General features: G+C 44.7%; 1 protein-coding gene across 1 annotated transcript in view; it reads left to right on the top strand.

Annotated features, from left to right (window-relative positions):
* Nucleotides 1-16,841, top strand: part of MAP4K5 (mitogen-activated protein kinase kinase kinase kinase 5) — a 354,391-nt gene that overhangs the window by 223,443 nt on the left and 114,107 nt on the right. The window contains exons 16-17 of the mRNA XM_030214063.1: nucleotides 4,847-4,888; nucleotides 5,832-5,874. Of these exons, the coding sequence (XP_030069923.1) occupies nucleotides 4,847-4,888; nucleotides 5,832-5,874 (85 nt within the window). The remainder of the gene's footprint in view (nucleotides 1-4,846; nucleotides 4,889-5,831; nucleotides 5,875-16,841) is intronic.

The raw sequence follows: 16,841 nt of genomic DNA, 5'->3' as shown, positions 1-16,841 counted from the left end.
GAGTTGAAGCCAGTTAGGGTAGTCTTTCCCCTTCCTCGCGCAGCCATCATCATCGGACACTCAAAACAAAGCAAACAAGCCTATGAGCTGCTGCATCCATGTGTTCTTTGTGGCATTTTTATTTAATCTCACTTATAATTTCAAACATACCGATTTGTGCAGCATACAGATGTACACAGAGGAAGTGTAATAACGGAATAACTTTTCATAGGTAGAGCAGTAATTTGTTTATAAATTGCAATCAGTATGTCATTTGGAGGAGCTGGTTAAAAGGACATCCTAGCACTGTTATATTTGTGCAGGGTCCTTCAATCTCATGAATGGTCCATCTGCATATCTGTATTTGGTTGATTATTCCAGTAGTGGTGGTCCCCAGCGGTAGACCTGTTCACTTCTCAGAACAGCAAGCTTTCCCGCTTTTCTCCCAACCTTAAATTCCCAGATACCTTCTTAAATCACTGGGGAACAGACTTTCTATGTATTTTTTCCCCCGCGACCTCTCATAGAGAAAACTTTTCTCAAAGTGCATCGGGACCAAGGGACCTTTTATTAGGTCCCTACTTGACACGTCAGATCTTGTTTCCTCTTCTAGAGTTATCATCCAAGGTACCATTGAGGTTGAATCCTTTTCCATCCCCAATAACACAGAACAAAGGGTACCTCCTTCATCTAGACCCTTGCTCTCTCTAGCCCTAATGGCTTGGTTCGTGATGACATAGATTTATGTTCCTTAAACCTTCTACATGCACATGTTACTGCTTAAAGTGGAAAATATTTTCTCTCTGGTGTGCAGCCAGAGCTTTCGAGCCTTCTACAAGCTCTCTGTATAACCTTATGGAGTTACCTCCTCCACCTCTTGGATTCTGTCCTCAAAACTAACTCATTGAGAGTACATTTAAGTATTAAAGTTGGTAATAAACCAGTTACAGTTCATCTCTTCATAAAAGGTTTGCTTCATACCAAACCTTCTACCAAACAGCCTCCAGTGGTGTGGGATCTGAATGTCATCCTAACAGCTCTCATGAACCTTCATTCTTTTCTCAAATTCCTCACGGATAAGATAGTGTTCTTAATAACTCCTGCCAAAAGTCAGCAAGCTTCAAGCCCTTGTGGCAGATCCTCCTTATATTAGGTTCTACCATGACAAGGTTGTACTTCGAACCCACCCCAATTCCTTCCTAAAATGGTATCGGAGTTCCATTTCAATCAATCTATCATACTTACCTGTCTTCTTCCTAAGCCACACTATAATCATGGAGAAGCAGCACTGCATACCTTGGACTGTAAGTGTTCTCTAGCATACTATCTAGAACCTCATCGGAGATCCTCCCAGCTTTTTGTGTCCTTCAACTCTAACAGATTAGGGATAGCCATCTCCAAACGTGTACAGTCTAAACAGTGCTTTTTTTTGTAGAAAAAAAAGGTGCCAGTACTCATTATGGGATGGGTCACCACATATGGCCCCACCCCTATAATAGCCACACCCCTTATACCAGCCATGGCGCATATAAACAGACATCATTGAAAATATACTAGTATAGGAGAAAAAAAATAATGTGATTTTTTTTCATTATAAATAATTTCTGTAAGCTGTTACAGCTCCAGTATACCCAGCGCAAAATAAGACAGCAGATGTAAATTCTCAAATTGAACATATTCCAAACACTAAAATAAAAATAAAATGATTTTTTCTAACTTTGTTGTCTGGTGACTTTGTTTTTCTATCCATATTGGTCCCAGTCTCTGATTCTGCTGCTCTCTATCTGTTCTCTTAACTCCGTTTCCAGGGCTTCCTTTCCATTTATTTCTTTACTTTCCTCTTTTCTTCTTCATTTCTTTACTTTCCTCCTTTCTTCTTCATTTCTTGTCCTACATCATAAGTAAAAGCTGGGTCCTCCTCCGTGGAATTCACTGGAGGAGGTATAACATGGATCCAGCTTTTGCCTGTTTTCTCCATCCATGTGCAGTTTTTCTCCTCTCTTCCTGTTCCTTCATCTCCCTCCATGTGCATCTTCTTCTTTTTTCTTTCCTTCCCTCCATCCATGTCCAGCACTTCTCCTCTCTCCTTCCCTCCATCCATGACCAGCATTTCTCCTCTCTCTTCCCTCCCCTGTATCCATATAAAGCAATACTTCTCTCTCCCTTCTCCTCCATCCAAGTTCAGCATTTCTCCTCTCTCCCCTCTGACCACCAACCCCTACATGCATCCAGGTCCAGCAATTCTCCTCTATCTGCAGCTCTCCTTTCCATCATTTCTCCTCTCTCCTTCCCTCCCCTCCCATCCATGTGCATCTCCTTCCTGTCTTCCCTCCCCTCCATCCATGTCCAGCATCTCTCTCCCCTGCCCTCCCCTCCCATGTCCAGCAATTCTCCTCTATCCCCTGTCCTCCCCTGCCATCCAAGTCCAGTGATTCTCTTTTCTCCCCTTCCCTCCCCTCTCACCCATGTCCAACGATTCTCCTCTCTCCCCTGCCCTCCCCTCTCATCCACGTCCAGTATGTCTCTCTCTCTCCCCTGCCCTCCCCTCTCATCCTCTCCATATCTAAGTTCCCCCCAACTGTACCTACCATATATGTACCTCATTCTACAGCAATATTGCTTTGAATTAATCCAAACCATGTATTTGTTCAGACCGGAATCAGCTAACGACGTTAACGGTAATATGTAAGCCACATTGAGCTACTACTACTACTATTTAGCCTGCATAAAGGTGGGAAAATGTGGGATACAAATGCAATAAATAAATAAAATCCATGTCCAGCGATTCTCTTCTGCCCCCTGTCCTCCCCTGCCATCCATGTCCAGCGATTCTCCTCTGCCCCCTGCCCTGCCATCCGTCCAGCGATTCTCCTCTCTCCCCTACCCTTCCCTCCCATCCGTGTCCAGCGATTCTCCTCTCTCCCCTGCCCTCCCCTCCCATCCGTGTCCAGCGATACTTTCTTCCCTGCCCTCCCCTCCCATCCGTGTCCAGCGATTCTCTCTTCCCTGCCGGCCCATCCGTGTCCAGCATGTCTCTCTTCCCTGCCATCCCATCCGTGTCTAGCATGTCTCCTCTCCCCTCCCATCTGTGTCCAGCATGTCTTTTCTCTCCTCTGCCCTCCCCTCCCATCCGTGTCCAGCATGTCTCTTCTCTCCTCTGCCCTCCCCTCCCATCCGGGTCCAGCATGTCTCTTCTCTCCCCTGCCCTCCCATCCGGGTCCAGCATGTCTCTTCTCTCCCCTGCCCTCCTCTCCCATCCGGGTCCAGCATGGCTCTTCTCTCCTCTGCCCTCCCCTCCCATCCGTGTCCAACGATTCTCTCTTCCCTGCCTTCCCCTCCCATCCGGGTCCAGCATGTCTCTTCTCTCCCCTGCCCTCCCCTCCCATCCGGGTCCAGCATGGCTCTTCTCTCCTCTGCCCTCCCCTCCCATCCGTGTCCAACGATTCTCTCTTCCCTGCCTTCCCCTCCCATCCGTGTCCAGTGGTTTTCTCTTCCCTGCCTTCCCCTCCATGTCCAGCGATTCTCCTCTCTTCCCTGCCTTCCCCTCCCATCCGTGTCCAGCGATTCTCCTCTCTCCCCTGCCCTCCCCATCCGTGTCCAGCGATTCTCCTCTCTCCCCTGCCCTCCCCTCAGCTCCCCGACTTTCCATTCGTTCACCCGTGCTCCCTGCATTGAAATCTTCTGTTTACCCAAAGTCGCGGCAAACCGGTAGTGAAAGCAGCAGGCAGGCTCACCTCCTCGTCGCATCCCTTCCCTGTCAGCATGTCCCGCCCTTGGGGAAAGGAAATTACATCAGAGGAAGGCGGGACGCTGAGAGGGAAGGGAAGCAACAAGGAGGCGAACCTACCTGCCTGCTGCTTTCACTGCTGGTTCGCCGTGACTTTGGGTGAACAAAAGATTTTACGGGTTCACGAACGGAAGGGAGTGGGCAGGTGAGCCGGATCTCACAAAAAAGGTGCCGGTACACCGTACCGGCGCGTACCAGCACAAAAAAAGCACTGCTTAAAAGCAAACTCCTTTTTTTCACCAGGCTCACTGTCTCTCTAATTGCAGAAACTGGATTTATATTGTGAGCCTCGTAGCTAGTGACTCCCACATGTGAGAATATTATACCTGCTTGTCCTCAGAGAAGGCTAAAGTTACTTACCTGTAGCAGGTGTTCTCCAGTGACAATAGGCATATTTTTTCACATCTCTCCTGCCTCCCCTTGGAGTTGTCTTTTTAGTTTTGGAATTGTACTGCTGGTCCCATGCTGGAGTGTTGGGCGTGAAGTCATCTGCTTATGCATGGTAGGGGCACTGCCTCAAAGATTTAAAGTGACAGTCAACTTGGTGGTGTCCGCTCCGGGCTCTGTGGATGACATCACCTACATTTGAGAATATATGCCTGCTGTCCTTGGAGAGTACCTGCTACAGGTGACTTAGCTTTTCACTTTTATGAAAGTATTTTTTATTAGTCCTCTCTTTTGGCATTGTCACTGTTGAGTAAGTAAGAATGGAAAACTGAACTCAGAACCTTCATGCAGCTTCTTGGAGGTCTAAACTTGAAGTCCTGCTAAGAAGCACTGCAAAGTTAAAGGCAACTGACCATCCCTCAGTGGGAGCCTAGGCTTATTAAGAATTATAGTTAAAAAGTGGAAAAGTGCTCTAGAGTGCAGATTCTCAAGTGTACTGTGTAAACCCTTCGAATTTTCTGGTGTGGGTACCATAAAGCAAGCTTAACTGAACTGTAACTGCATAATGCATTACAAAAGTGCTTACTAAATACTCTGCGAAAGTTGCAGCTTCTACTGTAATGAAGTAAAGCATAATGCATGCATATTTGTACAGCATGGAATGTTTATTATTCATCTCAACATTCTCCTTAGGGGACACCTAAAATTTGGCGATAGTTTTGAAGATGCTGAAGAGTAAGTTTTTAGTTTTTTTTTAAATATTTACATACCATAGTCTTCAGGTGAGCCAAAGCAGTTTATATATTACTTAGAAAAATCATTAACTTATAGTTACTAATATCACTAACAATAAAACTTGCATTTAGCTTTTTAGTTCTGGCTAGTTTGAATACAGTTATTGTGTTTTTATTTACCAATTCAGAAGTGAGTGATGTTGAAAGAGCTCACTGCGATAGTTGTGAGAAAAGTTAGGAATAGAGGTTTTGGGAAATGACTACCTCCATGATAACTGCCTTTAAATGAACCATGGGTAGCTGGAAACTGTGCTGCTAATTTCATACATTTTTTTACAGTGTCTTTTATAAAGCAAAATAGCTTTCTGTGATACACGTAGGAAATCTCCTTGGTCATGGTAGGGTTCTTTAAGTTTTATTCTAAAATGCACATCCTACTTTCATAACCCTTCTCCACCCCAATAGTATAGCTACTCTCCTGATCTGTTTTCTACAGCAGTCAATACCTCCCTGATTTCTTCTTTCCTTTAATATATTTGTATACTGTGGTAAGCCAGATGTTCAGGAGACCCAATTACATTGCTTAACAGGAGTATCAGGAAATACAGATACTGAGAAAAAGTCCAGTGTTACTTCTTAACAGATTTTTTTCAAACATTAACCTTGCAACCTAAAACATACATGAATAGAAAAATAAAACAGCTCCATTGGCCATTTTAACTCTTGATAGAGGGGTACTACTGCTTTAAATTGTAAACAAATCTGACCAGCATTTATAATAGCTTTTGAGTGCATAGCTTAATCAAAATAAAACGTAAATAAAGCATTTGTAATTATGTATCTCCTAGTTTTACCAGCCTATAATTTTTTCTGCCATCCATGCTACCAGGATGTGTATGCAGCTGTTCTAATATCTGAAATCTCTTGGTTTATTTTAATTTTAGATCAACTTTAAAGCGAGTTGTCCCACCTCCACTACCACCTAAGGTAAGCAAGATTGCAAAAAAACAAAAAAATGCTAGTCTGATACTACCGATGATCATTTTAAACAATAGTATTCATATACCAACTGATTCAAACCCAGTTTCTGGATTTATGCATCAGAAAAGAGGAGAGGATTGGTGGATGCAATCTTTTCTAGTGCGTAAGCCCCTGAATATATGATGTATGTCACCTCATTGTTCGAATGTGGCCTTTAAAGTATCTGAAAGTTCTTTTTGTGCCTGTGCTTATTGCAGAGGAGCATTTGAAGCCATGCTGCTTTGAAAAGCCAGTAAGATGAAATGCTACTGAAGCATTCATAATAGTAATGGTTGACACTATGTAAACTCAGAAGGAGAAAATGTCAATATTTAAAGTTGGATTTGGAGTTTAGATTTGTTTATTCAACTTTCTAAATCCAAACTAAAGGTGTTACATACAAGTATGGTAGGTATTTTCCTGTCCATGAAGAATTAATCTTGAGTTTTTTGTACTACAGGCAATGGAAGGAGTGTTGGTGATAGAAGATTTGAACTGCCTTCTCTGGTTCCATAGCCCACTTTTCTAATCAATATTCTACCCTTCCATTCCACATTCTCCCTTGTTACAAACAAGGCCTTGTTAACCCCTCCTTGGTGCTGCAAGCCCTTACAGAGCTGGATGGCAGAGGAGTACAGCTCCCACACTGTAGGAGTCCAGAGAACTGACAAGAGGGGGAGCCATTTTGGATCTGATCCTTGGTGGTGTGCAGGGCATAGTGCAAGAGGTGGCGGTGTTGGGTCCCTTGGGAAACAGTGATCATAACATGAAAAAGTTTGAGCTACTATCTGGGATGAACCTGCAAAGGAAATCTACTGTAGCGTTTAATTTTCAAAAATGTGTCTAAAATAAAATGAAGAAAATGGTTAAAAAGAAACTAAAAAGATTGGCTGCAAAGGTTAGGATGCTAAATCAGGTGTGGACGTTATTAAAAAATACCATCTTGGAAGACCAGTCCAGATGCATTCCACGTATTTGCAAAGGTGGAAAGAAGAGAAAACGTCAGCTTGCATGGTTAAAAGGTGAAGTAAAAGAGGCCATTACAGCCAAAGATTGTCCTTGAAAGAATGGAAAAAGGACCAAAATTAAGAAAATAAGAAGCAAAATAAGCACTGGCAAGTCAGATGCAAAGCATTAATAAAGAAGGCTAAAAGAGAATTTGAAGAGAAACTTGCCACAGAGGTTAAAGCTCGCAGTAATAACTTTTTTCAGGCACATCAGAAACAGAAAGCTTGTGAGGGAAGCTGTGGGACCTTTAGATCACGAAGGAGCAAAAGGAGCGCTCAGGGAGAACAAGGCATAGCGGAGAAACTGAATGAATTCTTTGCTTCTGTCTTTATGGAAGAAGATGTAAGAGATCTGGCTGTACCGGAAATAGTTTTCAAGGGTGATGTGGAGGAACTGAAAGAAATCTCTGTGAACCTGGAAGATGTACTGAGCCAAATTGGCAAATTAAAGAGTAGTAAATCACCTGGACCAGATGGCATACATTCAAGGGTACTCAAAGAACTGAAGCATGAAATTGCTGATCTACTGTTAGTAATCTGTAACCTGTAGTTAAAATCGTCCATAATACCTGAAGATTGGAGGGTGGCCAATGTGATGCCGATTTTTTAAAAAGGATTCTAGGGGTGATCCTGGAAATTATAGACCGGTAAGCCTGTCATCGGTGCCGGGTAAAATAGTGGAAACTATTATAAAGAATAAAATTACAGAATACATAGACAAACATGATTTAATGGGACAGAGTAAGCATGGGTTCAGCCGAAGGAAGTCTTTCATCACCAATTTGCTTCATTTCTTTGAAAGCAAGAATAAACATGTGGATAAAGGTGAGCCGGTTGATGTAGTGTGTCTAGATTTTCAGAAAGCTTTTGATAAAAGTTCCTCATGAGAGACTCCTGAGTCATGGGATAGGAGGCAAGGTTCTGGTGTGGATTAGGAGTTAGTTATTGGACAGAAAACAAAGGGTAGGGTTAAATGGTCATTTCCGTCAATGGAGAAGGGTGAACAGTGGAGTGCCACAGGGATCTGTACTGGGACCGGTGCTGTTTAACATATTTATAAATGATATGGAAATCGGAATGACGAGTGAGGTGATCAGATTTTCAGATGATAGAAAACTATTCAAGGTTTTTAAAACATGTACAGACTGTGAAATGTTGCAGGAAGACTTTAGGAAATGGGAAGACTGGGCATCAAAATGGCAGATGAAATTTAATGTGGACAAATGCAAGGTGATACACATTGGAAAGAATAATCCGAATCATAGTTACCTGATGCTAGGGTCCACCTTGGGAGTCAGCAGCCAAGAAAAAGATCTGGGTGTCATTGTAGAGAATACGCTGAAATCTTCTGCTCAGTGTGTGGCAGCAGCCAAAAATGCAAACAGGATGCTAGGCATTATTAGGAAAGGGATGGTGAATAAGACTGAAAATACTATAATGCCTTTGTATCACTCCATGGTGCGTCCACACCTTGAGTATTGCGTTCAGTTCTGGTCGCCGTATCTCCAAAAATGATATAGCAGAATTAGAAAAGGTTCAAAGAAGAGCAACCAAAATGTTAAAGAGGATGGAACTCCTCTCGTATGAGGAAAGGCTAAAGAGGTTAGGGTTCTTCAGCTTGGAAAAGAGACGAATGAGGGGAGATATGATTGAGGTCTACAAAATCCTGAGTGGTGTAGAATGAGTAGAAGTAAATAAATTTTTTACTTGTTCCAAAAGTACAAAGACTAGGAGACACTCGAGGAAGTTACATGGAAATACTTTTAAAACATAGGAGGAAATATTTTTTTTACTCAACAAATAGTTAAGCTCAGGAACTCTTTGCTGGAGGACGTGGTAACAGCGGTTAGTGTATCTGGGTTTAAAAAAGGTTTGGACAAACTCCTGGAGGAAAAGTCCATAGTCTGCTATTGAGACAGACATGGGAAGCAACTGCTTGCCTTGGGATTTGTAGTATGGAGTGTTGCCACAATTTGGGTTTCTGCCAGGTACTTGTGACCTGGCTTCGCCCACTGTTCAGAAAACAAGATACTGGGCTAGATGGACCATTGGTCTGACCCAGTAAGACTACTCTTATGTTCTAAGAGTGCCGGTCTTCCCAGCTTGCAGGCACTGATGGTTGTAAAGGAAACACAGGCTTGTTGTCTACTCCAGATTTTTTGGGTCACACCAGTGGGTCTCGACACACTGGTTGAGAACCACTGCTCTAGAGTCAGCCCAACCTTGGACATAAGTGAATGAAAATGCATCCTGCTAGCCAGTTGGAAAGTGTGAGTTTGCCGATGGCAGTCCCCATCCTATTTGGATAAAATGAAGCAAAAAGCTGGTTGGACTTCTACAGGCCTTAGTCTGCCCCAAATAGCCAAGGTGAAGTGCACTTTCACCTTTATGGACCTGCAATTTAGAAAAAGTGGTTGGAAGGACTATTGACTGGTTATGGTGAAACTCATACACAAATTTAGGAAGGGATTTTGGATAAGTGCAAAAATCATTCCATTAAAAAAATATATACTTAGATTAGTTATTAGGATTTGGTGCTCACTAAGCCTACATACTAAAGTGACACCCCCCCCCCCCCCTCCAAAATAAGATGGACCCCTATGCACCCCAGCAAGACTAGTATTTCTGGGCTGAGGCAGTTCCAACCTTACTACTTGGGCTTGATGAGACCCTGCTCACACTGCCACCGGAGGTCAAATCCTCCAGGAGGGCTGAAGAGGCAGTTTTAGTACGACTTGGAAGAAACTTGAAGCCTCTCAAAGGTTGACTGCCGCAGAGTTGGTGTCATCCGCAGCATCGAGGGCACTTGCCAAGTTCTTTCTTTCCTTTTCCCCATGCCTGGGCCTGAGCATTGTAGCAGCACAACTAAGGAGAAAGGTACAGAGCTCCCACCAGAGCGACTGATCTGTCTGCCATCTTGATTCGCTTGCATTAACACATCCACACTATTTTGAGAACCCACCTGTGTGAAGTTATAAGGGGCCATCTGCCTACAAATGATTTAGCCTCCCTCCTACAGGTAGTCTGTCCAGAATAGATATGAGAACTGAGGCTATGTTCTTTTGGAGTAACAGGACAAATTTCTGGTTAACAGTAGAATATTCACCCCCCCCCCCCCTCCCCCCCAATTATACCAAGCACTTTGTTGTTTTTCATGTAGATACATAAAATTTGTAACACAAGTTTGGTGGGGGATTAGTTTATAGTCTTTCTCCCCCCCCCCCCCCCAATTCCCATGCAGTAAAATGTTGTGGTCCACAAAACTAAAATAGAATGTTTTGGCCTGAATCATGTTTATTAAGCAAATACTACTCTTGATTCAGGGCAAAAGGTTCCATTTTAGTTTTATTGGATCACAACTTTTTGCAGCATATTGCACTGAAAATGGACACAACAGCAGCTTCTAATCTCAAACTCCCCCCCCCCCCCCCCCCTCACCAAGACCTTGGTGTTATTTCCTTCAGGCAGGGATGGGTCTTGAGTATCAGCTGTATTTCCTTCAGGCAGGGATGGGTCTTGAGTATCAGCTGCATCGCCTTTGCTCTTGATAGCGACACTGTTGAAGCTGCAGCATTGCATCGAGTGAAGAAGTGCTCCTTCCATTTCTTGAACTTCTCCATAAGCTATTCCTCAAAGGCTGCCGTCGATAAAAGTATGGACATTACAGTAGTAGTGGCCATTTCCTCCTGAGTATTGAAACCAGGATCTCAGGTCCATGGAGGCTGATGCACCCTCTGACAGCATGGAGGATAAGCAGTCCTCACACCAAGGGCACTTTAAGGACACTGATTACCTCTGTGCTCTCAGTGCCACATTTCAATGGTGAACAATATCAAGACATCTCAGCCTCTGCCCAATGTCCTGCATCATGCTCACTTGGCACCAGTGAAGATGAAGTCAAATTTATCATCTTTTTCTTTTTAGGTATGAATCAAATGATGACTACTCTCATTTGGCTCTACCAGTGCTCGATGTCAGGGATGACTGAGATACTCCGTCAATGCATCCCCAGCGTCCGATGCTACTTCTGGATCCATGAAAACCATTTCTGATGCTGATTATCAATTGACTGGTGTTATCACTGAAATCTTTTCTCTGCTTTCTGCCATGACTCTGTATCATCTGTGAGCAGAGAATACAGTGAAGATGGATCAAGTTTGGGTCCCAGGGATTGCAGGCACCATAATGGATGTGGTCCAATTGCACAGGGAGCACCTCTTGAAGCTTCTAGGTCTCCTTTTTTGGAACATTTCAGGAAAAATATCTACCATGAAATAAACTTGATAGTGATAAAAAAAATACCCTGGCCAGAAGCTGAAGACTAAAAAAATATGGCCTACACTGAGCTGACCCAGAAAAAGAAATCGCAATATTCAACAAACCTGACTAAGGAGCTATTGGGTAGACATAAAAGACCACACGACAGGGCTTAGATTTATAGGGAAAATAAGATTTGAGGAGGTCCCCTGCAACAGTAGCAGGCAGGATAGGGCACACATGCACGGTGAAATGACCCCAAATGCTTCTAGAAAAATTTCTCACATAGGCCTGGCATGGAAAATAATACCCCAACATCACCCATGAGTGAGAGTTCTCAGAAAGAACATACTACATTTTATTTCTTTTTGTTCTTTCCAAACCAGTGGAATATTTGGGAACTCTTTTCATTCAAATGATCCCTCCACTATCGTGTCCAGGTCAGAGAGACATGCATGCATGAATAAGGGTTGGAAAGAATTCTATGAGCCATAGTCAGCATACTGTATGTAACTGAATGTTGAAAAATGCTACCCTTAATACACCCTACTGGAGTCAGCCTCCAAATACTCTCGAACATTCTAGACTACTTAGGAGATGGTTTAAAGGCTTCTTGACGGCGAGAACTTATCAAGTGATTTCAAAATCAAAAACGTCAACACCATGGAAACCCGAATGTGGAGTACCACAAGGATCACCGCTCTCACCAACCCTTTTTAACTAAATGATGACACCTCTAGCCAAATCGTTATCCAACCAAGGACTCAACCCGTACATCTGTGCGGACGATGTCACGATATACATCCCATTCAAACACGATCTAACCAAAATCATGAATGAAATCAAACACAGCCTCCAAATAATGAACTCGTGGGCGGACGCATTCCAATTAAAGCTAAACGCAGAAAAGACACAATGTCTCATCCTATCCTCATAATATAACACAAACAAACAATACCATAAACACCCCAGATTACACCCTACCGGTCTCTGATAGTCTGAAAATTCTGGGAGTCACAATTGGCCGAAATCTCACACTCTAAGACCATGTGAAAAATACAGCAAAGAAAACGTTCCACTCAATGTGGAAACTTAAAAGGATCAAACCTTTCTTCCCAAGGGAATTATTCCACAACCTGATACAATCAATGATGCTAAGCCACCTAGACTAATGCCATTTATGCCGGATGCAAAGAACAAATCATTAAGAAGCTTCAAACCACTCAAAACACAGCAGCCAGACTCATATTTGGGAAAGCGAAATACGAAAGTTCCAAACCCCTAAGAGAAAAACTACATTGGCTCCCATTAAAAGAACAAATTGCGTTCAAAGTCTGCACCATGGTCCACAAAATTATACATGGGGAAGCCCCGGCCTATATGTCAGACCTTATAGACCTACCTACTAGGAACGCAAAAAGATCAGCATGCACATTCCTCAGTCTCCACTACCCCAACTGTAAAGGTTTAAAATACAAATCCACATACGCAACCAGTTTCTCCTACATTTGCACGCAACTATGGATCGCACTACCGAAGGCCATAAAAACAACGCATGACTTTATTATCTTCCAAAGGCTACTGAAAACTCACCTGTTCAAGAAGGCATACCATAAACAACCATCCTAACTACTAAATAATAAGATTGATCATGAACTAGACAGAACTGAACTCTTATCACTAGACTGACCTCATTGCTATTAATAAACAAGCAATAACACTTTAATCCTTATGTTGAAAATTATCTATATAAATCTCACCTCCAACATTCTGAACCTCACTGTGTGGCAGGGAAACACTGAAGCCCTGTAGTCTTCTAGGCTGTCGGCACCACTCACTCTCACTCTCACTCATAGACCCACCCTCAGCCACGCCCCATCCACACATAATTCACAACCCCAACATTCTAAATGTAAATTTGTAGTTGCAAGATCTCATGAGTGTCTGCCCTGCTCTCGTGTCACAACGTGATGACGTGGAGGGCGGGGCTGTGACACAGCCAATCGCCAGTTCCACCGCCCTCCGACGCTCCCCCCCACCCCGACACACAGCGAGAAACAGCGACCTACGCAGGGCCTCCACCCCCCCCCCCCCCCCGACGCACAGCGACAACAATAGGGCATCTGAACGAGGGTGCGTTTTATTTTCAACATGAATGCCTGCCCCGCCCACACGTCAAACGTGATGACGTTGAGGGTGCAGCAATGCCTAAACGAATCCAGGGTGGAACAACAGAAACGGACCTCCACAAGGAGACCCCTCAGAGACAAAACCCCGCCCCCCCCCCCCCCCCCCCATCCGCAAAAACAGAACGACTCATGGACAGGAAAAAGAGGGAGGGCGCCGGCAGATGAGGGCTCAGGCGGGGGGTCACGGACAGGGTCCACTGGTGCCTCGCAACAGGGGGGAGGGAAAGAGCACTGGGTTAGACTCCAGCGCTACCAGCAAACAAACCTATGACATGCCTCACGAGTATAACCCACAAGAGTGGAAGAGAGCCACGCAGCACCAAAATAAGCAAGGAAGCCCTTTGGTTAATCTCAGTTTCCACTCCAATACGCAACCGTCATTCCAGTACACTCAACACAAAAACAAACATAGGAGCTGCTGCTGCTACAAAAGAAAGGGGAATCAGACAAACCCTGAAACTGGGAGAAAGGAAGGAAAGGGGGCACCTTACTACTTGAAAGGTAAACTATGGAGAGGGGAGGGGGGTCCCAAATAACAGAGAGGGGGGTCCCTAAGACCAGAGAGGGGGAAAGGGGGTTCCCTAAGACCAGAGAGGGAGGAAGGGGGGTCCCTAAGACCAGAGAGGGAGGAAGGAGGGTCCCTAAGACCAGAGAGGGGGAAAGGGGGTTCCCTAAGACCAGAGAGGGAGGAACGGGGGTCCCCAAGAACACAGAGGGGGGGGGAGGGAATCCTCAAACCAAAGGGGAGGGGGGTCCTGAGACATGAGAGAGGGGAGGACACTCACTCTCACATACACCCACTCAGACACAGTCGCAACTACCCTCACTCTGTCACACACACACACTTGCACATTCTCTCTCTCTCTCTCTCTCTCTCTCTCTCTCTCACAGACACTCTCTCAAACATACACACTTGGTGGAAAACCTTGCTAACGCCCATTTCATTAGAACCAGAAACGGGCCTTTGTTACTAGTTTCTCTATAATTGATGACCTAACATATGTTACAATCCAATCTATTACTCAGGAACTTATATGTAATACCCTAACGTATTCTTTACCATGTATGTACGCACCTTAGTGCAATACCACTTTAATCCCTATGTCGAAAACGATTTCTCTATAATTGATGACCTAACATATGTTACAATCCATTCTATCACTCAGGAACTTATATGCAATACCATAATGTATTCTTCTTTACCATGTTTGTACGCACCTTAATGCAATACCATTTGTAATTCTGTTAACTGGAAATGGCAATCGCCACTACGACAAATGTAAGCCACATTGAGCGTGCAAATTAGTGGGAAAATGTGGGATACAAATGCTACAAATAATTAATTAAAGAGCTGTCAACCCCAGAACTGTGTGTTAGTCAGTTTCTATGAGGCATTCTTTTGTGTGTGTGCACATGTAGTATACTTATAGCGTCTTATTTTAGATTTTAAGTGGTAAATACTGATAACGCCCCTAGTTCAAAAAAAAAAAAAAAAGTAGAATAGGTGTATGTTGGGCAAACAGTGGGAAAAACTGCACTTTCCCAAGTACTCTTTCACCCTCCTCTTGCCTGTTTGGATCCTGAGGTCATTTTTTGAACAGAATGTCCAGCGATTTTAACTGTTTACTCAGAGTATATATGTAGACTATGCACGTTTTTCAGTGGCATGTCATGTATGGTGTGTGCTGATGAAAATACGTGCTTAATCTATGCATATACTTGTACATCTACTCTAGGCATACATTCTAGGTTTTACCTGGTTTTGGTGTGTCCATCCCAAACATATGCAGTGGCCATATAGGTACTCAATTGTGTGCCTAAGCATCTAGAGTAGGTGCATAGTGGACTCTGCCCTGGAATACTCCTTCCACGCCCATTTTCTTCACACTTAAAGTTGCATATACACTAGAATCTGTGCCTAGTTTCATTTTTACTGGAGTTTCATGTATAAAATTCTGGTGTCACTTAGTTTATTGGCACAGTGCTGAACATCAAAATGCCATTTAAAAATTGACCCTTCTATTTTTGTTCCTCCTCAGCTGCACAGATCTATGTATTTAATTTTACTGGAAAAGGTACCCAGAAATGACACATGTGCTTCAAAAGTATTGATAAACACCGATATTTTTGTATTATCAAAAACTCCTAATTAGCTGACAATCTCCGAGGACAAGCAGGCTGCTTGTTCTCACTGATGGGTGACGTCCACGGCAGCCCCTCCAATCGGAAACTTCACTAGCAAAGGCCTTTGCTAGCTCTCGCGCGCCCATGCGCACCCGTCTTCCCGCCCGAACCAGCTCGTGTTCGTCAGTCTTCTTTTGTCCACGCTTGGGACGGTCGTGTTTTGCCGCCGTTTCGTGCCCCTCAAGTTGATCCTCGCGCGTCTTCGTGATTTCGCTAAAAAAAAAAAAAGTGTGACCTTTCGGTCTTGTCCCTTCCCGTGTGTCCAGTTTTTCCCCCAGCGTAAGTTTCCTTTCGCTTTCGGGATTGGCCTTTTTTGGCCTCGGTACGGATTTTCTCTCCCTTATTTTTGGTGCCTTTCATTGTCATTGCGAATTTTGATTTCGCTGGCGTGATTTTTCCGCCCATGTCATCGAAGTCTCCCAGCGGCTTCAAAAAGTGCACCCAGTTCGCCCGGGTAATCTCGCTCACTGATAGGCACGCTTCGTGTCTTCAGTGTCTGGGGGCTGGGCACCGCCCGCAGGCCTGCAGTCTTTGTGCTCTTTTACAAAAGAGGACTCAGGTAGCGAGATTGGCCCAGTGGAACGTGTTGTTCTCGGGCTCTTCGTCGACAACAGCACGGGACATATTGAGTGCATCAACGTCGACAGCATCAAAGTCTTCGACCTCGGCATCGACAGCATCGAGGCTTCGACCCTCTGCATCGTCGGTACCGAGACATCGGAAGGCTGCGTCAACGTCGTTGTTACCGGGACCTCCGCTGTTGCTGATGTCGTCGGACGGTGGTGCTTCGACTGGAGTGCAGGTGAGGGCTGTCCATTCCCCTGCTGGTGGCGGTGAGCCTTTGGGTGGGTCTCCTGCCCTGAGGGCTCCTGCGGTACGGCCCCCCCCGAGACCGACCTTCTTCGGCCTCGGCCCCGAGGAAGAGACGGTTGGATTCTACGTCCTCCTTGTCGGTACCGGGAAGCTCCGGTGACATGCTTCGTTTGAAGACATCAAAGAAGCATCGACACCAGTCTCCTTCCCGCCTCGGTACCGAGAGCTCTGGGTCGCCGAGGGAGTCGGCACCCAGTAGGCATCGGCACCGGGAGGACCGCTCACCCTCTGTTCAGGAGGTGTCGATGCGCTCCACCTTGGACAGCCCGGAACCGCCTCCACGCCCGGAACAGACTCTGACCTCGACGCCTGCATCGGCTTCCCAGTCTTTCTCCACAGCCGCTCTGCACGAGAGTCTCCGGGCCGTTCTTCCAGAGATTCTGGGAGAGCTGTTGCACCCTTCTCCTCCGGTACCGGGGGTGCT

The sequence above is a fragment of the Microcaecilia unicolor genome, chromosome 9, assembly GCF_901765095.1.
Source record: "Microcaecilia unicolor chromosome 9, aMicUni1.1, whole genome shotgun sequence".
Taxonomy (NCBI): Eukaryota; Metazoa; Chordata; class Amphibia; order Gymnophiona; family Siphonopidae; genus Microcaecilia; species Microcaecilia unicolor.
The sequence above is the reverse complement of the archived record's forward strand: the minus strand, read 5'-3'. Positions and strand labels throughout refer to the sequence as shown.